General features: G+C 40.0%; 1 protein-coding gene across 1 annotated transcript in view; it reads right to left on the bottom strand.

The window, feature by feature from the left end:
• The window catches only part of mmp21 (matrix metallopeptidase 21), an 83,881-nt gene that overhangs the window by 59,362 nt on the left and 2,532 nt on the right, over positions 1-21,987 (bottom strand). The window contains exons 5-7 of the mRNA XM_034107398.2: positions 21,664-21,921; positions 21,412-21,584; positions 20,361-20,719 (exon numbers count right to left, since the gene is read on the bottom strand). Coding sequence (XP_033963289.1) covers positions 20,414-20,719; positions 21,412-21,584; positions 21,664-21,921 — 737 coding nt within the window. The 3' untranslated portion in view covers positions 20,361-20,413. The remainder of the gene's footprint in view (positions 1-20,360; positions 20,720-21,411; positions 21,585-21,663; positions 21,922-21,987) is intronic.

Raw genomic sequence — 21,987 nt, 5'->3', positions numbered from 1 at the left:
ATAAGCCACCCGTTAATTACTTCCTGCTCTTTAATGACACACACTGCACGGGATCATTTTGTGTAATTCATTCCTGGAGCTGAAAAGTGAAAATATATAAATCGTATTTTCCTCAGTGTAATTTTAACATGATTATTCTCACAATTAGCTAATGGTATTAAAAGATTCAAATCTCTACAAATGGATTTTGTCGGTTCCCTTCTTGTGTTATGTCAAAAAGAACAGCAGCATGGGCATTGACTTCCAAAAATAATGAGTTTCTCTCCTGACTTGATAATTGAAGATATAATGAGGGAGAGAGAAAAAGACGGATGAAGAGAGAGAAAGCAAATGTGTGTGTGAGAGAGAGAGTGCCCCATATTTTTTGTCATAGCCCTGGGGGTGGGTACATACACCCCCAGCATTGCAACCTACTTTTAACACCCCTCCCTAGAAATAAAAAAAGGGTCCAGAGCCCAAATCCAATCTGTTTCTTGTGACACCATTGTTATTTCCACTCTGTGCGAGCCCTGAGAACAGCCCTGCCACTTCCCTAAATGTGCTGCGCTGTTTGTCTACATGTACTAATATTGACTGCGAGTACATAAATTACTGCTAAGTAAACATGTAGACATGAAGTGAAAAGCAGATAAACAAATCATGAAACAAGGGAGAGCTTAGTCATACGGTAGATGCATTAGAAATATCTTCAAGCAGCGGTACAAATGATTATTTTATGCCTCCACATGCATTCTTTACTAATACACTTGCTGATGCTGAGTGGCTTTTTGCTTAATATCAATGGTTAATCAGTACAATTCAAGAGAGCAACAGATACAAGTTCAATTCTGTTGCTAGTATTTTCTTCTTTCTTCCATTCCTTTCTTGGGGATTAACCTCCGTCACACTTATCGCTTTTGTATCTGCATTGTAAATGAAATAGAACAAGGGCACAGCATTAGGATGCAAATTGAAGACCTTCAAAAAGCATTCAAATAATGATGAGAGTAGAAAACCAAGGGGGCGTTTAGAAAAGTATTGAAGTTTTGCTTGGCTGCCTTTATGAGGCCCTCGTAACCATATTGGAGGATTGTTGTCAACATGTTGAGGAAATGCATTAGACTCATTTACAAATGTTGTCCTCTGAGAGAAAAGTGCTGTTTCCAAGCAAATTTTTACTCATTTGAAATAATTGTTTGTGCGAGGAATTGCTACATTTGATCCACCAGCACACATCAACCCCTCCAGCGGTGGATGATTTGCAGACTTTTTTCTCACAAGATGAACATTTTGATGGTGGAATTTTCTTATACTGTTCGTTTTCAGAGAAACGTATAAATCATCTTTCATTATGGCTGATGTTTCTCATTTCTCTAAATGACAGTACATCTGCTTGCGTCTCGATTTGATTTCCTTTCTGGCAAAGTGTTTATCATGCGTAGACGTGCAGATGGATATCTACATGAAAGTGTGCTTTGTAGACATAATCTTGGCATCTTTTTTTTATTGTGTTTGCACTCTGAAAGCTATCACATATCACTTTAAGCTTCGCACTAATACTAAGATTCTACAACTTTAAGTATTAGCTTTGCACAGCTGAGTTATTATATTTGATGATGTAATGTGAAATTAAAAACCTCTGAATAAATATGATACCAGAGCTTTTACAAGCAATTAATCATTGTTGATGAGCAGTTACTGGTGGAACAGGCTCCTTTACTAACATTATTATTTATATTTGAATTGCTTGTTATGACACGTCGCGTCACGAGGGATCCAATGGTAATCCAATTCAAATGAGGCTCAGGGCATATGCTTTTTCAGCGAGTGTGATTTATTGTTTTCAAAAACCCATTCCATGCTCATCTCTCTGTGTACATGCAGCTGCTTTTGTTTACCGCAGCTATCATGTCTATGTCAATCACGCCATAGCCATGTTACTTTCAGTAAAACGCAATAAGAGAGAGAGTCAGCGAGAGGGAGACATCATATTTTTCTTCTTTCATCTGTTTTCTGTCTCCATCCATACTTCTCTCTGCCTGACGGTAATTGCTGCCAGCAGGTAACACATTCAATTAAACACCTTATTCTTGGATAGAAGCAAAAACACGTTTATTCTTTGATAGTACAGATGGAATTTGATGCTTTCCAATATTCTGAAAGGCACCATCCTACATGTTTGGAACCGGCTTAAGAGCATTCAAACTAAATTCAATCCTTACCCTTTTATTTATTTCTTCCCCCCTGCAGCAGTCGTGTACTGCTTTAACAGTCAAGAGAAGCAATTAAAAGCTGGCAGAGGGTTAACTTACACCCAGTGGAGCAAAATCGATGAGCGGCATCCTGCTTGAACTAATCACAGTACTGAGGGTGAAGCCAGCCAGCAGACATGAAAAGTACAGGAAGCAATGACAGGGCTAATGGTTTGGAAAATGCTGCTGATGAATGAGGAGGGAAGGTTGTGACTGTCTTTACCCTCTTTTATTTACCATGCTTCTGGGCACCATCACAACTCCAGTACACTGATACTAAAGCTTTTTTGTTTGGCTTGAAGGATGGTTGGCTGGATAGATGGGTTTAAATTCCCTTCTGAACGTGAGATACTTTTACTTCACACTCAGTCATCACTACCAATAAAATCCTTGCCTGCAGAAGATAAACAAACTGCCAGTTGCTTTTGCAGACATTAAGCCCGACTGTCATCTAGAGACAAAATAGTTCCATACCATTTTCTTTAATCTCCCTTCTGCTTGTGAATTACTTTTCCCACAGAGTAGCATCAGCCATTATTTTTTCGGAACAATGAGCAAGCTAATCAAACCTCTCAGCATTAACAAATAGGAGAACTATAGAATGTTCTATTTGCATCAGGTCATTGTTTGATCCATAAAAGGGAAAGGGGGAAAAAAAAGATAAAGAAGGCGCAGGAAAGAAAAAAAGGTCCCTGTTTCCTATTGAAGACAGCACTCTTGGCAAAAGAGTAAACAATGCAGTTCCGCATACAGCTTTGAGACCTCATGGAACCATTGCCATGGCAACCCCATTTCCTAGTCATATCTTTAATGAAAAGGTAATGAGAGAAACATAACAGTCCCAACTTCATTACCGGAGTGAGATTCAGCAATAAAAACTAAATCAGAGCGTCTGTCTTTGAGGGAGCGGCAGCAGCATCAGCAGGGCTGCTGCATGCGGACGTTATAAAAGCATAACGGTCATCCAGCACACGAGACATAATGTCTGGTCAGCTGATGATTACATGATAAATGTCTAATTTACCCACATTATGTTCCCACATTTTCAACAATGTATCATTCTGCATTTACTGTCATCTGTACTTATAAAATAATTTGTAACACTCCTATTGTCTTAGTTCCCCCCCCCCCCCCCCCCCCCCCCCCCCCCCCCTTACTTTGGTGTTCTGGGTAAAATTTGACCGGTCCTGTTTTAACTGCTATTACATTAACACAAAAACCATTAATCAATTTTCATTTAACACCCTTTCAAACTGTAAATATTGTATCAGACTACTGGTATACATGAACAACTGCAGTAAATATACAAAAGAATACACTGAACATGTATTGCGTGTGCCAGGTGTGATCCATGTGGGGGGATGGGCACATAAGAGCAGGACATGTTTCAAATTGTTCTGTGTGTGTGTGTGTGTGTGTGTGTGTGTGTGTGTGTGTGTGTGGTGTGTGTTGTGTGTGTGTGTGTGTGTGTGTGTGTGTGTGTGTGTGTGTGTGTGTGTGTGTGTGTGTGTGTGTGTGTGTGTGTGTGTGTGTGTGTGTGTGTGTGTGCGTGCGTGTGTGTGTGTGTGTGTGTGTGTGTGTGTGTGTGTGTGGTGTGTGTGTGTGTGTGTGGTTTTATCTGATCCGGATGGTTACTAATTCCTTTTCTTTATGGTGGTCATTTCTGACCGGGAACACCATGGGTGTTACAAATTTGACTAAATCATCCAAAATTCAATGAAAGTGGTGATCAGCAATTTGATATGTTCAAATGTCTACTGTGAAGGATATCATAAAGCCTTAATGCAATCGAATGTAAAACAAAAAAGTTATGATTGATGAAAGTAGTAAATCGGTCGGATTTGACCCGAAGACAACAGGAGGGTTAAAGAAAATAACAGAGGAGTTTTTAAATGTATTGTTGATGTATACTAATCCATAATGTTTCAGGTGGAAATATTGTCCTTTTTAAATAACTATTTATCAGCTGTAGTTACTTGTTACTTTGCAACTATGAATATATTGTATATTTGATATTATTTTGTATTTAGTAGTTACAAATCAGCCCTAACCCTGACTACTACCACATTAAAATGCAGAAAATATGTTAATGTGTCAGTATTAATAAGTCAATGGAATACAAACACAACGACTTGACATTTATTCTGCATAATGAACACTTTTATTTGTAATGTTAAGACCTATTGATTATATTTTGGGGCATTTAGGGGGCAGTGGAAACTACCATTTCACAAACCATAGCAAACGTGTTAGCAAATAGCCTATAGCTATCCTGGTGATTAATATTATTCAAGTTACTCTTATTTTTTTGTTCTGTTTTGATCTCCACCAATGGCTAAAGGCAATATACAGTACATGCAGTGCATGAACACACTTTAAGTCTAATAGTTCACCTTTCTTTCTCGGATTACAGCGTTCATTTTCCATATAGCTGCCATGCAACAGCTAAAAACCATTCCTCATTGCACCGACTATGTTAGCTCTCTTCCCTGTCCCCTTACATACATATTTGACAATATCACACATGTGCGTGGAGGAGGGGTGTAACAAGAATTTCAAATGATCCTCTCGGACAGTCTTTGCATTTTTACACCGGGACTCACGATTGCCTTGCTGCATTTTAAACACGGAAGAAAATCCTACATTCCTCTTGTTGGTTTAATTGGACCTCTGGAAGGGGGTCGCACTCCACAAAATGAGATTTGGCAACTTCTTTTAGCCCTGTAAATTAAATATGCGTCACACATGAGAATCCACGTCTCACTGCAGCAGTTTACCTTGTCGTCCTCTCCTCATTATCACAGTAACCTTGTGATCTGGCCAATTTGCCTCTTGTAATGATGCATGATATTCCAAGAGTCATTTTAATCTGGAGCGGGGAGATCCAGCTGCCAGGTATCAAAGTAGACTTTGGCTGCCTTCAGCGGTGCACTCAAGCCACACAAAGTCCTCCACTCGCCAGCCTCTTTCACCTCCCCCCCCCCCCCACCCCACAGCCCTAAGACATTTACCATGCATAATTAGGTAGGAGTCCACCGAGAATAGCTGAGATGTTTTTAAGATGAGGATTTTTAAAGGAGCATAGCTTAATGTTGTATTATTGTTTGTATGACTAGTGGGCCCTGTTGGAGCCGAGAGAGCCCCGACTGATCTATGCCATTTTCTCTTGGAGATGTATTCTTGCTTTGCTGCAATTTGATCTTTACAATCTATTTTAGTAGGCTACATAGCAAACTGGCTGAAAGGCTCAAAGTTGTGGTATCAGAGTCAGTTAAACGGTAAATCATGGCCAAAATAAAAATAATGGGTCGAATGAATGACGCCCTGGGCTCGTTCCCAGATCTGCTATGAATACATTTAAAGATAATTGTGCGGAGTGACTGGACTACTGTGTTAACAAAAGCGCATTAACGCCAAAGCCAAGACTGTCCAGGAAGGAAAGAATGTACAGAGCCGCAGAGGGGTCCGTCCGTATGAATACATTCTTCCCTCATTGTCCTCTCAGACAGGAGGATCATTACCGGCTGGACACATGCTCTGGCAGCACCAGCCTTCATTATTATGCAGCAGTCGACACAGGTTTAACAAAGAGAAATGTGTCTTGCATTTGTTTATCTGGAAGAGCAGAGTCTGGCACAATAATGCTGGCAGCAACAGCAGCAGGGCAAGGTGGAAAGACACTCAAGTAAGTTGGCGGTGGCTCACAAACCTCCACCCCCCCCCCCCCCACCCGCTCGTCCCCCCCGCTCTACCACCATCACCCTCTCATGCCCCCCACAGGTGCACAGCTTTCTCTACCTCGCACATCAAAGACACAACGGCAGAGTGAGAGACTGAAGTGCAGTGTGTCGCATAGTTTCATCTCCAATTGTATCCCGTATTCAAAAGAAGATGGCGTATTATTCAAATCTAATATCTGATTTTTTTTATTCATGGCTCAAGCATTTGAAGGCCCGAATGAAATTCAGCCAAGAGAAGTTTGATTGCATTCCCAAAGAAAAAGATTTATCATTCAAGATTCAAGAAATGCTTTGATCTTTTTATTTAAAGAAATGCAAGTTGATCCACAAAATCTTCAAGGTAAAGTAAAAAACGGAGTGTTCTCCTCTAAGGAGTGGGAGTGGCAGCTCTGAGCTATTGAGAAGCTTTGTTGCAGGAAGAGGGTGGGGCGTTTGGCTTGTCCTTGACCTTCCTGTGAACCAAATACATCAGGAGTCTGTTGCTGAGGAGATTAAAATCATGCAACAATGGGACGTTGCAGGAGGAACCAAAAAAAAAAGGAAAGGTTCCTAAATACACCCAACACCAATCTAAAGCTGTCTGGCAGTTTGGTCGGTTTAATCTTACGTAAGATGCTGAATATTCCGGCGCTCAGCTTCCTGTCAGGGCAACAAGAGGGTCAGTGTTGAGTCAGACCTTTTTTAATTCTGTCTTGGAGGATTTATGGAGGAGTGTGTGTGTGTGTGTGTGTGTGTGTGTGTGTGTGGTGTGTGTGGTGTGTGTGTGTGTGTGTGTGTGTGTGTGTGTGTGTGTGTGTGTGTGTGTGTGTGTGTGTGTGTGTGTGTGTGTGCGTGCGTGCGTGCGTGCGTGCGTGCGTGCGTGTGTGTGTGTGTGTGTGTGTGTGTGCACGCACTATGTCTTTGAGGCATCATCACAATCAAATACATACATGGAGTGCTGTGAGTGCTGCACCCTTGTCTTAGTTATTACAGACAGCAGGTGCAGATGGTTAAAGGCAGGTGCTCAGCGGAAAAGAAAAAGAAGGAGTATAAAAAAAAGAACAAGCACCTGGTCCCTCTGTTGTAGCAGTGTGGGGCTGCTCTCACTATGATTAGCTTTGTTTCTCCAACAGAGCGCGGCGAGGAACAAGACCTACAACTTCATTAGGGTGGAGCACAGCACCCCTTCTTTTGCTTTGTCCTACACTTGACTGCACTAAGTTAGAGGAAGGACAGGGTGTCTGCCGCGATCAGGCTTTTATTAAGAGCTGTGGATCTGTCACTGGAGTGGCGCCTTGCCGTGAGAAAAGAGCTATAATCTGATGTATTTTAGCCCTAGTGATGTGCAACTAGGAAAACGAACTGGCCTGATTTTACAAAAGACCTCTGCAGAAAGAGGAAGAAAGACCTCCACAGCTGACCTGAAAAGCAGCTTGGCTGGGATTCAGCGCAGTCTGACCCCCTCCTAACTTTGTTGTTTGAGTTTGAATTTGCAGGTAGTGAGGCTGCGTATAATCACCAACCTCTGCTTGTAGCGCCCCATTTTCAAGATGTATCTTCAAGGACGAGCCAAGGAAATGAGTGCTAATAGTGTGTTTGTATTGTCAGAGCTCATATGCCCACAGATTTGCTTTATTCATGGCCTCACTTCATCTGCAAGCCAACCATTGAATAATTGAAGGAATTATCAGGCTACAGGATCCAAAGCCCCTCAGAAATGTGTCATGCCCCTGAGCAAAGCCTGCAGAAAAGAGGAGAAAAAAAAGGGAAAGAGAGGCCTCCTTATTCAGAGCTACGGCCGCACAACACCCAGTAATGATCCACCTACATACCAAACCAGACATAGAAAGTTAAAACAGAGAGGTTGATGATGCCACACACGGCAAGCTTTGACTGGCAGAATATCAATAGAGCATAACAGCGGGAACCCATGCATGTCAGATACATTTATGATTTTCTCCAAATGTTCCCCTCCTCTTTTCCCCTGCATCAGAATGGGTGTTTTTGGAGTAGCTAGATTTCACCATGCAGTTGGCTAGTGTCCCTGGTACAAAGAATGTGACTGACGCAACATTAATCTCCAAACAAAGAGACTGGCACAACTACTCCGCACAATTTCAGGGCTACGAGGTGGCAACGTCACTCTCGATTTCTCACTGCTCCTTCACGAGCTGTTCCACTTTCTCCGATTCTCATTTAGATCAAACAAAACACCCCAGAAAGGAGGTGAAACGGTACCGTTTAAATCCGTGACACACAAACCACACAAGGGACCTCCTTCTCATTTTCTAAACAGAGAGTCATGGCAAGAACTTTTTTAATTTGCCATAATAAAGTATGACCTACATGGGAGGGAGCCAAAGCTCAAACTCCAGCTCCCAGCTAGATTCCTGCCGTTTCTAAAACGTAATGCATTAAGGAGGAGAGAGCTTCCCCTCTAAAGACATAATGCTCTCACTTCCTGGAGCATAGGTTAGAATACAGACCGTATCCCTCAAGGTGAAAAGCATGCAATATTTATTTTACTGATGCACTGTTTGGCACATCAAAAAAAGCCTTTAGCCAGAGGTTGTAACACAATATAATCTCTCTGACACTGACATATGAAATACATCCCGTAGCTGACACTCATGAATAATGGCAGCTGTTTGGAGAAGAACAACTCTGAGGTCTATTTTCAAATAGGCTTCAGCTGAGGCACTGCAAAACAAGTATCCCGCTGTTTGTGTTGAGTGGAGAGATGTCTGGAAATGCATCTTTCATGAACGCAGGATAGTGCAACATGTATATTTAAGGAAAACACATACACCGCAGGAAGACTTTTAGATTATGATTTGACAGCACACTTACTGACACATAAAGAAACGGATACCTCACATTGCAACATGTTTCGTAATGCATCTCAGGATGGATGTGACATGGTATTTTTATTGCAGAGCAAATGTGTCAACATTCCACCCCAGAATAGAAACTCGGGGTCATTGACTGTGTTCAGTGTCAGTATCAGTTTGAGCTGAGGCCCTCACAAGATTAAGTGTGGACAACATACCAGCACTTTCCACATGATTCTCTAAGGCGTTAAGTTGTTTTTGTGGTTTTAAAAGTTAGGATTTTCCAACAAGCTAACTGCTGAGATCCAAGAAAAAGGCCTCATTGTTACGACATGGTGTTAAAAAGTTCAGAATGGCAAGCAGTAACGTGATCAGAATGGCACTCCTATTGTTAAGGTTTGGTTTGGTTTAGACACAAAAAGACTGGGTTATGATTAACAAAAGATCATGGTTTGAGTTAAAATAGGTTAATCTTGTTTAGGTTAAGGTTTATACTTCATTAAGGATGGTGGCCCTTTTTTGTCATGGTAATACAATTAAACAATTGGGTCATGGTAAGGGAGGACTTGCTTAATTCTTCATCAGCAACCAGACAGAGGAATCTGTCAATAAGATTTAAGACGTAGTGTACAGCATAGTTTTGCCGGTTGCCATTTGTTTTGAATAGGGGTAAAAATAAGGTAGATTTGTTTGTCAAAAGAACATAATGGCTATTGACAGTAGCTGCAATTTTAAACAACTGGTGTGCAAGATGTCCTGCAACGTTTTAGTAGTATCAGGTAATCTTACTTTGAACCTCAACCAAGGTGGTACTAAAAAGAGTTTTAAAAAAAAGAGTGCAGAGAGACTTCAAACTGTTTGGGATACTCACACCTGACAGTGAGAGTAATATTTGTTGTTTGACTTCATTGTCTTTTCAAATAGGGTTTGCCTGAGGGTTTCTTTAAAACTTTTCCAAATCATAAAAAGGCTCCTCTTTCTTGAATTCTTTAAGCAATTTTGACAAGTATCCAGATATCAAAATTACATGCTGGAGCGAGAGTTGCTTTAAATTAAAAAGACTTAGTTGATTATGAAAAATAAAACAAGTAGGACCATGTTCTTTTTTTGTTCATGCACTGAAAAAAATGAATTGTTGACTTTAATTAAATATATTATGTCAAACAGATTTCACATAACTGTATTAGGTTAGTTGAAAGCAATAATATTAAGTTCAACCTATTTGTATTTAAACGTTATAGTATTGCTTTCAACTAACCTAATACAGTTATGTGAAATCTGTTGACATAATACATTTAATTAATTTTAGTTTTTTCAGTGTTTGCCAAAGTGTCTATATTCTTCGATTGTAATACAAAAAATAAACATTCCAAAAGACCTACAACATATAAAATATGTCCTCTAGCACAAATGAAGGCTGAAAATGAAACCTGGACACCGACAGACTGGCATGTACCACAAAGTGTGACACCCTTCCCCCTCAATTGAGTAAGGGACTGTTCATACCCAACCATCATTCCCCCCCGAGTTAAACCCCATCTGTTCCTCTGGTAGAAACGGGAAAAGAGAGGGAGGTTGGAGGACAAATAAAGGTGGGGGTGCTGAGGTGAGTTGGAAATCAGTGTGGGATCTGGAGAGAGATGGAGAAGGAGAGAGGAGATAAGGAGAGGAGGTGGCCAAGATGGAGGTGGTAGTGGTGGTGGGTGAGAGGAGAAACAGAGGCAAAGAGAGAGGAGGAGGAACCCCAATGCTCGGCCACTTGAAACATTCCTTGTTTGGTGCTCCTGGAAGTACAAGTGGTCTTAAAAGCAGGTGGGCTTCTGTCCCTCGGAAGGGAATAAAAGGGCTCATCAGATAAAGGCAGTTTTGTTGACAGGTGGTGACAACATTGGTGCAAGTCTGGATTTCAAAATCAGGTCGGAGATACAGGGTCCCACGGTTCAATAAAGTCAGACTGAAGCATCCTTTGTGCACCAGTCAATCCTAACAGTAAATACAGAGCTAAATCCAAATGCAAGCTAAAGGGTCTTTGAGCATGTAGTATTTCAGTGATAATGATGTTATGTTAAATGTTTTTTTGTGTTTTTTTTCACGTATTGTGTCCTGATATTTGTCCATGTTGATTTTACAAATGGAGCTGCTGATGCAAGTCAAATGTCAGACTTGATCTGACCATTAAAGTATTATCGTATCGTCAAGTAAACTTTTCAATCTCCACTTTGACAAAGCCCGCCACGGCACGTACGTTTCCTGTCACTTTCCCAGGCTTGGAATCGGAGGCGGCGGCGGTGGCCGGCCAGTCACTTCTTTGTGGCCATGCATGGGACAGCCTCGCCCCCCCCCCTCCTTGACCTGCAGCTGCCACTCACACTGACATCACCAAAAAGCCCCTTGTTTTGTCTCTAAAACTCCTCCTCAGCCAAAGGTCAAGGTTCAGTTTGCGGTGGGTGGGAGAGAGTTCTCCAACACATACCCAGACAAATTAGTGGGCCGCCTAAATGTGTTGGGCGCTTTGCAGATGTGACAAACATATCACACCCACAGTATTTGTTTATCAGGTATTTACTTAAATGCTGCATTATGCATGAGGCTACACAATGCTTAATTACACTTGAATTTATGTTGATTCCTCATTCAAATGAGTCTGTTTGATACATGGACTATTCTCAAGAGAAGGCATGTAATTACTGTACTATTTCCTTTTAGCATATGACTGCTGCTTGCATTTGTAACCAAGGAGGGATATACCGTATAAAGTCAGAGATACTTGTCTTCTCAAGAAACTGCTTCTTCGCGGTATAATGACTGCAGGAGAGCCTAGGTTTGTGAATTCCAAATCCTATTTACCTCTCCTCAACATTAGAGTGAGCAACACTTTGCTCGAAACTATTTGATGATAAAAAGCTTTTGAAATATTGATTTGAATTTGAAATTGCGAGGCAGTCATGAAGGCATCAGCCAGTGTTTTTCTCTTTTAACCTGAACTTCTATATCTGAGGGCAAGAAGAAAAGCAGAAAGTAAAGGAGGGAGGGAGGAAGACAAATGTGGGGGAACATCTATGTGTGTATGTGATTATTGTGAGAGCACAAAAGTGTGTACATATGTGGGCTTATGTATGTGCACCTGTGTGTATTACAGAGTGTGTTTCCTGTGTGTCTCTTGCTGAGTGAGGTGAGAGACTGCCTGATTTTTGAACCACTGTAAACAAGCCAGAGCCTTGTTAACGATGCCACTCAGAGTTAATGCGCAAAACAACTTTCAACTCAAAATCCGCTTTTCAGGAAAGTCTGAATTCCTTTCTTATTAGCCCAGAAGAAATGTTGATCCGCACTCTACCTCAGTATGGCAGAGGAATCTTTGGAAGTAGCTACAAATTCCTGTTCAGACATAGTGAACCATACAGCACGGAGCTTGTGTATACCCAGGTAAATGTATTTCCATAACCTGTCATTTCTCCACAGAGGCCTCTGACAACAGGGGACACACACAGAATACATAAAGAATCCTCACCTTTCTTGGTGTCTCTAAAACAAAACCTGAACAAATACAATTGCAAAAATGCAATACAAAATAGCTACCAGTTAAATCACAAAAAAACAGTATAGAATTGGGAGGGATGAAACCCTCTTTAATGCTCACACATGCAGAGCACACAGCACACACAGTGACATTTATGCTCTGCTTTTAACCCACCCTAGTACCAGGAGTCTAGTACTAGGAGCAGTGGGCAGCTATTGCACAGCACCCGGGGAGCAATGGGAGTGAGGGGGGAAGGGGGATGTCCTGTGCCTTGCTCAAGGGCACCACGGCAGGGCAGGAGGTGAACTGGGACCTCTCCAAGTAGAAATCCACACTCTATATTTAGGTCTGGTCGGGACCGGCGGCACTACGGCTCACAGTCCAAGCCCCTACTGACTGAGCCACTGCCGGACATCAATGTATACATCAACTATCCAATACACTTCAATTGGATTCATAATCATTATTCCAAAATCACTTTTTGACATTGGATAATATCAACATGCAACACAACAACTCGAAGATTTCTTCCCTTTCGCTTTTCAGATCAAAAGCTTATTCAAAACATCAAATACATTTCATGCGAAACATGCCTATACATACTAACACAGAGAAATGAATTTGAACCTGCCATATAAAACAGACAGGGTTAATTCAGAAGTTTTGCGGACCAGTAGAATGACTTCTATGTGCTCAGGTTGCCCTCTACTGGCCCCTTTTTCTGTAGCATGAAAAATGAATTTACCTGCTTGAAGGCACACGATTTGAATCCCCACATTTACATTTAAATATGGCAGTTACAGCAGAAAGTACAGATGCTATTTAATGGCCTGTCAAAACTGCAGAGTAGTTTGAGTGATCTTTATATGTCTTATTATATATGAATATGTAATTACTTGGAAAAGTTCCATTAGAAGTTTTATTGGTTATAGATCATCTTTTAATACTGTATTGTGCATACGTTAATGTTTTGCTTGCCAAGGAATGTAAATAATATACAGTATATCATTGGGTTTGTGTTATAGATACATAGATATATACTTTATTGATCCCAATTTGGGAAATGATAGGGATAACATTTAGATTTTATATCTTCATAAGCCTCTGTTCAAAAATGGGGAAATAGAGTTTAGCGATATGGACTTTTTTCAAGCTGGGAAAGTCAGACGAAAAGACTAGGTGTTTGAAACCTTAGGGACTAAAAGCTGGGATATCTCTGCCACTGCTCTTCAATTTGGGCAACTCTTTCTTAGATTTGTCAAACGCTTATAATGTTTTGCAGATAGGTAAAACGTGACATGGCTGTTTGTCTGTTATGACCTGTGTCAGACATGATCATTTAACAACATTGATCAAGGTGAAAGGGTCAAAATGTAGTTGAGAAGTTGAGTCGTCTGCTGCCCTATAATGCAACTTCAATTGTGTTATAGGCCTTTTTGACAAGGCACCAAAAAGACAAATGGCTTTGAGTTTCATTTGGTGGGCTATAATAAATGAGGGATGAGGAAGTATCAAGGTACAAAGTGGAGTACGGGAGCGGGATGCAGGAACCTCTTCCATCCTCACGAGTCCTCTCCATCCCACGGATCAATTCTCTTAAAGTAATGGAATTGTTTATTCCCTTTCCTGAGGAGGTTACCACTTCACTCGCTCTGCTACTAATAAAGGGCAGACAGGGCATGAAAGATATTCACAGCGCTGTGTGAACATTATGACACATACAATTTCTCAGGTGTACAATAAATGAAACTATTCAACATCCTTTCCACAAGCGAGACTCAGAATGAAATGCCATCATTTCCATCACAGGAGAAATCCTGGAGATGTTTTCTTTATATGAACAAATTCAAAGTGATATCAGCCTTGAACTATTAATATTTTGTTTTTTGTTTTTTTGTCAATTTATTGAACATGTCAGAAACAAAAACATACAACAATAATATTTTTTTTCCTTCTTTTTTTCTCTCACTCAAATTAATAATTATAACAAAGTACAAAAAAATTATTTAAAAAAACAATAACAAAACAACAACAATAATTCTCAAATAGTCTCTGTCATGTTCAACAGGGGAAAGAAGAAGCTTAAAACAACTTTTCTGGTCCTACCCCCTCTAGCATATATTTTTCTTATAAATAAAATATTAGGACGTCATCAGCGACATGTTTGTCTTGTTCATTTGTTTGCTTTTGTTTTTTTACAAAACAATCAGAAAGAAATTACTTTTACAATTACAAGAAATAACAACAAATGGGATTTTACAGGTACTATTCATAACTTTGAACATAATTTGAATAGTTGTATAGTCAACCAGGTCTTGTAGTTTTAGTGTTTTTAGTTTGATGAATACTTTATTTGTTGGTTCTCTGTACGTAGTTTTATGTATAACTCGTATGGCTCTTTTTTGCAAGATGAAGATAGGATGTGTATTTGTTTTATATGTGTTCCCCCAAACTTCCACACAATACATCATGTATGGAAGTATGAAGGAGCAGTACAGCATAAACAAAGAAGCTTGATTAATTAGGTATTTGGCTTTATTCAGAATTGCTATTGATTTGGATATTTTGGCTTTGATATAGCTTATATGTGGTTTCCAACTTAATTTATTGTCTATGATTACTCCAAGGAATTTTATTTCCGATACTCTTTCTAATTGGACGCCATTTATAGTGAGTTTCTTCTCTGTATTGGTCGATCGATTCCCAAATATTATGAGTTTGGTTTTGCTTGCGTTCAATGTTAATTTATTTTGGTCAAACCAGATCTTCATCCTGCTCAGTTCCTTCTCCATTGTGACCAATAGCTGTTCTAAATTGTCCCCACAGCAGAATAGACTTGTGTCGTCTGCAAAAAGAATGGTTTTAATAGTTTTTGATACATCACATATATTGTTAATATACAGAATAAATAGTAATGGCCCCAAGACTGAGCCCTGAGGCACCCCACATGTAACCTGCAGTAGTTGTGATTTATGGCTTTGTAGTTCAACGTACTGTTCCCTGTTATGTAGGTAGCTGGATAGCCATGATAGTGCAACACCTCTAATGCCATATCTCTGTAGTTTTTTTATTAATAATTCATGGTCAACCGTGTCAAATGCTTTTTTAAGGTCCAGAAATATCCCTATTGCATATTCTTTTTTTTCTATTGCCTTAGTAATGTATTCCATAAATTCTATAACTGCAAATGATGTAGTTCTGTTTGCTCTGAAACCATATTGTTGCTCATAGAGTATGTTATGTTTGGTGATGAAGTCATTTAGTCTTGTATAGTAGATTTTTTCCAGTATTTTAGAAAACTGTGAGAGCAATGAAATTGGTCTATAGTTTGACAGTACATGTTTATCTCCAGATGTATGTATTGGTATGACTTTAGCAGTTTTCATTTTATTTGGAAATACACCGGTTTGTATTGACTGATTACAGATGTGAGTTAGTGGTTTGGCTATACATTCAATAATGTTTGTAACTGTATATATGTCAATATCATGACAGTCTGTAGACTTTTTACTCTTAAGTTTTTTAACTGTGTCAATAATTTCATTTTCATCAGTCCCTCTTAAGAATATAGTTTCCTTCACATATATATCTTTACTTTCAACACCATCACTAGAACCAGTATTTGGAATTTCCCCAGCTAGACAAGTGCAATATTCAAATGCAACACATGCAGCAGTTTGTTAAAGAAATCCCAAGACACACATAAAGACACATTACTGTACCACACTGAAATGATACTAGATTTATTCCAGTGATTTCCACAAGGTTCTAAGACATAATTGAGGCAACAGATATTTTCACGTCTTGGATTTCGGAGATTTTTGTTACAGAATTTTGTCCCATTCTCCTATTTCTGAACATGCTTTCCATGTGGATTCCTGTGCTGTGACACAGCTTTCTGAATCTCTCCTGTACTGCGGCTCGGGCTCCATCAGCATGACTGATCTCATTTATCTCCGTCGCATCCAAAGAGGCCCGGGGTGTATGGGAAGGGAGCTTCAATAGCAGTACTGTTACTGCAAAAGCACAGATCATTGAGCTGTGCAGCCGGGGACTCGCATGTGTGAATAACAGTTTGTATTTAGGATTTGTCTGTATGGGGAACTCCAGGGTGCAGGAGATGTATGGCGCTTCATAATGGGATAAATAAACAGATCACTGCACTGCATCATTTTACGCACTGGATTCAATATTAGTCTATCAATAATTCCTGCTGAGATGTCAAACACGCAGCAACAAACATATGGCATAATAAATTCAAACAGATGTGACTTCACGCTGACTTACAGGATGTTTATCAGTTCTCTTGGAGCAGTGGTTCCCAACCTGGGGGGGGGGGGGGGGCGCGCCAATGATCGCAGGGGGGGCGGCAGGCCTCAGATGATTTGAGGCCAAATATCATATTTAGACTTTTAAAAAAAATAAAAAAATGTGTACATATAATTGTAACGCAGAGATCAAAGAGCAGATGTGACAGCGGCACAGCGACACCACACACGGAGCAGTCTGCTTTCTCCAGCAGCACCAGTCAGAACCAACAGCAGAATGACCCGCTCTGAATCAGGCCGCGTCGCTGCGGCTCAGACACACAGGGAGGGATTTGTGTTTTTGAAAAACACTCGTTATCGTAATGTCAGGTTTTTGGTGGATTTAATCAAGTCTTGGATTGCAGAGTATGAATGTTCTCTTGCTATTTTCAGTTGATAAATACGCGTGTAAAGTTTGTGAAGGCAGGAGGAAAGCTTCCGCGATCACCGTCTCCTCTCCGTTCCTCCAAACCCCGCCCCCTCCTGAAAAATAACTACTAATAAGAGTGACAGGCTGATGGTGACCCGATAGAAACTTTATTATTCACTTAATCACTGATTGAGATGATGAAGCTAACTTAATCTCATACATTCATGGGATTTATGCAACAGTAAGACAGAGAATGTAAGTGTGCAGCCACATGCACTATTTTTGTTTTTATAATGCTGTTGTAAATACTCCTGTTGTCTGCTGTGTTCAGATTTAAGTCATGTGTGTGATGCCTCATTCAAGACATTCAGTGTCCTTTTTTTAACAGAAGACCGTTGCTTGAAGCTGCAGCTAGACTGCAGAAGTATTAGTTTTTTGTTTTTGAGGATGGAAAAATGTCACACACAGATATAGGGAGGCTAGACCTACAATTGCTTAATCATGGTTTATAATTTCATGTCAACACGAAGAAGAAGAAAATATGGCTGCACTGTTCAGGGTCAATCCTGTGGAGATGGAGATTATAAATCTCCAAAATCATGTTCAGCTTAAGTCTCAGCAAAACTCACAACATTTCTGGAGCCTTGTACGCCCAGAAAACTAACATTCACCAAGCAGCACTGAACACGTCTGCTTTATTTGGTTCTGTGTACATCCCTTTGTGAAGCAGCTTTTTCTGGCATGAATGTCATGAAATCTAAATACAGAACAAGACCGACTGATGAACATAAATGACTCTATTAGAGTGAACCTAAGTGGGTCCAGCATACACCTGTATGGTGGACTCCATGCAGCGCCAGTTATCTCACTAACTGTAAAATAGAGTGAATGTACTTATTTTACACGTGCCATAAGATGCTTGCAAGGTGGTGATTAAGGCGATGTATTTACTATGTGGGCCATAAGAAGAAGTGAAAACATTGTATTTTGCTCTTGGACATTTATGTGAATCTTCAGTGATGTACTTACTATGTTGTCCATATTAATATGTGAGAAATTGTCGTTTTCTTGGACCTTGATGTGAAGTTAAGATTTTAGATAAGCTTTAGGTATTGCAATTTCACACAAAAGTAGCTTAATTCAACTGATGAGTGCTATGTTTTTTTTATGTATTTGGGCGGTGGTGGCGAAGTCTATAGGGACTTGGCTTGGCAACTGGAAGGTCACCAGTTCAAGTCCCGGCAAGACCAAGTGCTACCGAGGTGTCCCTGAGCAAGGCACCGTTCCCTACACTGCTCCCCGGGCGCTGTTCAAAATGGCTGCCCACTGCTCCTAACACTAGGATGGGTCAAATGCAGAGAAACAATTTCCCCACGGGGATTAATAAAGTATATCAATCAATCAATCAATCAATGTGAATAAATGTAAGCGATGCAAGTAGCTCTTGGCCACTTTAATTTTTTCAAAGTAGCTCTCAGGTGGAGAAAGGTTGGAGACCCCTGTATTAAAGGCATAAAAATACAAAAATGTATAATTTTTTCTTTGATAGCCCGTAAAGTGTCCAAACCAGGCTTTGCTGGATAAGCGCATTTTTAAAAACATAGTCATTGTGCATGCCGGTTTCAGTTGGATTATTTGTCACAGTTGCTCCGATCAGATCGGTCTCCTCCATTTAGATTATTTACGACTTTTGAATCCACATAAACACATCGGCAAAATCCGGCTTACTTTGAGCATGTGTTTTAAACAGTTTAATCCCTTTGTGAATTGTTTCCACTTGCGCCGTCCTTTAATTTCTTCATACAGCAGGAATCCAAATGAATTAATCCTGAGTCCAATAACCATCAAAGTCACTCCAATAGTGCTCCTTAATTACGCTTTCATCCTCCTTTAACAAAATACTTCACATTCATCCAGTTTGTAACAGTAGTTGTAGCATTTATGAGACTTTTAAACTTTAATTACCGCTGTTGCGCCCCCCCGTGAGTGTGTATGGGGGACACACGTGAGTGTGTGTGGGGGACTCCTTCCAACAGGAGTCATTTGAGGGGGCTCTTGAGAAAAAAGGTTGGGAACCACTGTCTTGGAGGGATAATATGCTTGTATAAATTGTAACAATGAAAATAATTTAGCTGAACTTGAAACAAGAATCCAGAAAATGTATTTCCCATGGCTATTTAGTCAAAAAGTAGGTATATCATGAAAATGACAAGAAATAATGATCTGATAACACATCAAGAGAGATTACAAGGATATTTGTAGGCTGCTTCCACAGAAAGCTCATTCTATAGGACTCATTGTCTCATGTCTCTGTAGCCCCACTTACCATGACATGTTGTTCCTTTGCTTGTAATTGATTTTGACTTAAATTGATTAATATAGTCTGTGCAGCGCCTGAAGCACAATGCTAGTTATTTGGGGCCCACCAGGAGCTTAATCTCCTGAAATGAGCTGAATTAATAAGGGTGTTCAAGTAACATATTGATCACAGAATCGATGTCTGTTCCTTTGCAGCGTGATCCAATTATTACTATGAAATGGAACAGCATTAAGTAATGAGGCGAGTCCTTTTTTTTCAATCATTTTGCTTCAATCTACATTTAAATAGGGTGTTTCCTGATTGATATTGTGTAAATGGTTAATGCTACCTTCCATCACAAGATGGAATCAAAATAGCGCATCACTGGAAAGATGTTTCCACAATCTCCAAGTTTTTATCGATTAAGATTAAATGTTTTTCTTACAGATCAGACCAAAAGCTTCTGCAAAGGCTGTATCAGAGCGTTGAAGGGATATTTATTTGACTTGATGTTATATTCTTTCCCGCCTGCAGGCAGCTTTAGATTCAAGTTTTCCCAAATGATTTACAAAGAAGTGATATATTCAGCGCAAAAGTGCTGGTATCCATCATCTTGTTGTAGTATGGTTATGTCTCCCTCACAACAACATATTGCAAAATTAAGAAGAAAACGAGGAATGTAAATGATTGTTCATCTGTAGTGGGCATTTTTTTTTGAAGATATATTTAAAATCATTACATAAGATGCATACATACAATCTGTAAGTTTACCCAGAAACCACTCTCAGTCTTGGGAATAAATGTTCCTTTCTTTTCACTTTCAATAGTTCTTTCTATAAATAAGTTCTTTCTCAGTAATGCTCTAAAAACCTATTCATCATAAGACGTCCTTCACAATGCCAGTATGCATTTGGCACCTCTTAGTGAGAGAGCGGCTGATATATTAATAGACCTATCACACCTCATTGAAACTAAGCCAACAGAAGTATGCGAAGTACACATGTTTTTGTCTTTAAAAAAAAGGTAAACATTTAAATTAAATAGATAATGGATTCCTACATGTATGACAACATGTGTACATACCCCACCAGGTGAAGCTCTCAGTTCACATCAGTAGGGTTTAATGAATCTGTGCTTCAGCGCTTTAGTTTGAGTGCAGTGGGATGAACGTTGCAGATGTCGAACCAGCGCTGATCCACCTCCTTGTGTGGCAGCAGGCCGTTGCGTGGCAGAAAGGGCCGGCGCCAGCGATCTCGGCTGCTCACCACCTGCCAGAAGCGTGCGCCCTTGAGTAGAAAGATGGCATTGTGGGTGTAGGAGAAGTAGGCAGCGTCAATGTTGCCATCTGGATGGTCTCCGCTCACCACTGGAGGGAAAACATCTCTGATGTTTCTGGGGAAGCCTCTTGCCAAGCTGTTGGCTTCCACGTCGAATGCATACACCTGTTTGAACAGATAATTGTTTTTCCTCTTATATAGAAATCAATTAAATTACCACACGCAAACAAACCACAGAGGAAGTGTAGCAGGTTTGCTTGAATGAATATGTTCCCCCATAAAGTGGTCTTTGGTATGAAAAAGTTTGAGAAACACTACTCTAACACGTTGCTTATGTATACATATTTCATTCTCTCTGTGTATTATTTTGGACCCTGTTTCAGGTTGTTCTATGCTGTAATAACAGGACCTAGCTTTTCTCATTTTTAATCAGATTTTTGATATGTTTAACACTCACAATACAACACATACAAAAATAACATGAATTAAAAAATTAAATGAATACAAAAGTATAATAAATGCAATAAGAATAAAATAAAAATAAAATAACATTAAATGAAATTATAATAATAGTAATAGTAAATACACATTTTTAAAAAATCACCAATGTCCACAAGCAGCGCACTATAGTCTAGTCTAGTGTTTAACAGATTTAGTTTGATTTTGACAAAGGGTCCTCCTTACAATTATTAATGTTAAGGTGTATTGCAAGTAGTAATATGCCATCCCGTAAAGTATTATTTCTTTGTTATTCTTCTCTCACACAATCCATTCCTTACATCTATTTTAACCCAACAAATCTAATATATGTGCTTCCAATTCATCTCCCCAGTTATCATGTTGAAAGAGATTCTTACAAGTGTGTTTTTGAAGAAGTAGATGCGAGAGTCTCTCCTGTCATAGAAGGCTGTGTCGATGGGACCAAAGACCCCTGGGAACGCCTCAGAGATCAACCTCGGGTAGCGGTGACCTTCAGGGTCCTGTCTGAACACCTGGTCATTCTCATTGTCATACCTCCAGAACCGAGCACCTGGACACAACAACAACAGTCACAATATATATTGACAGACATACAAACAAATACAAATAAAACCTGTTGGCAGACCTACCTTTGAAGAAGTAAACAGCATCTCTTTTTCTGGACCACACATGCACAAACGCATCCACTCCATCCATGGGGATCCCCCGCCAGCCGGCCTGCAGGGCCACTGGGTCTCCATAGCGTGTGCGGTTACTCTTGTTATCATACAGCCAGTACCAGCCGTTCCTCATGAAGTACGTGTTAAAGCGGATGACCGTCTCTCCATAGGGGGTCTTCTCCTTTCTGATCCAATCAAAAGCTGTGTTGAATCGGCCCTTACAGCCCCCTGGGTTCAAACACAAACACAATATGGAACAAATACTGGTTTTGTGTCAATGTTAAGTGTGTAAAT

Source organism: Pseudochaenichthys georgianus, chromosome 19, assembly GCF_902827115.2.
Source record: "Pseudochaenichthys georgianus chromosome 19, fPseGeo1.2, whole genome shotgun sequence".
Taxonomy (NCBI): Eukaryota; Metazoa; Chordata; class Actinopteri; order Perciformes; family Channichthyidae; genus Pseudochaenichthys; species Pseudochaenichthys georgianus.
Note: the sequence above shows the minus strand (reverse complement) of the source record. Positions and strands in the feature narration are given on the sequence as shown.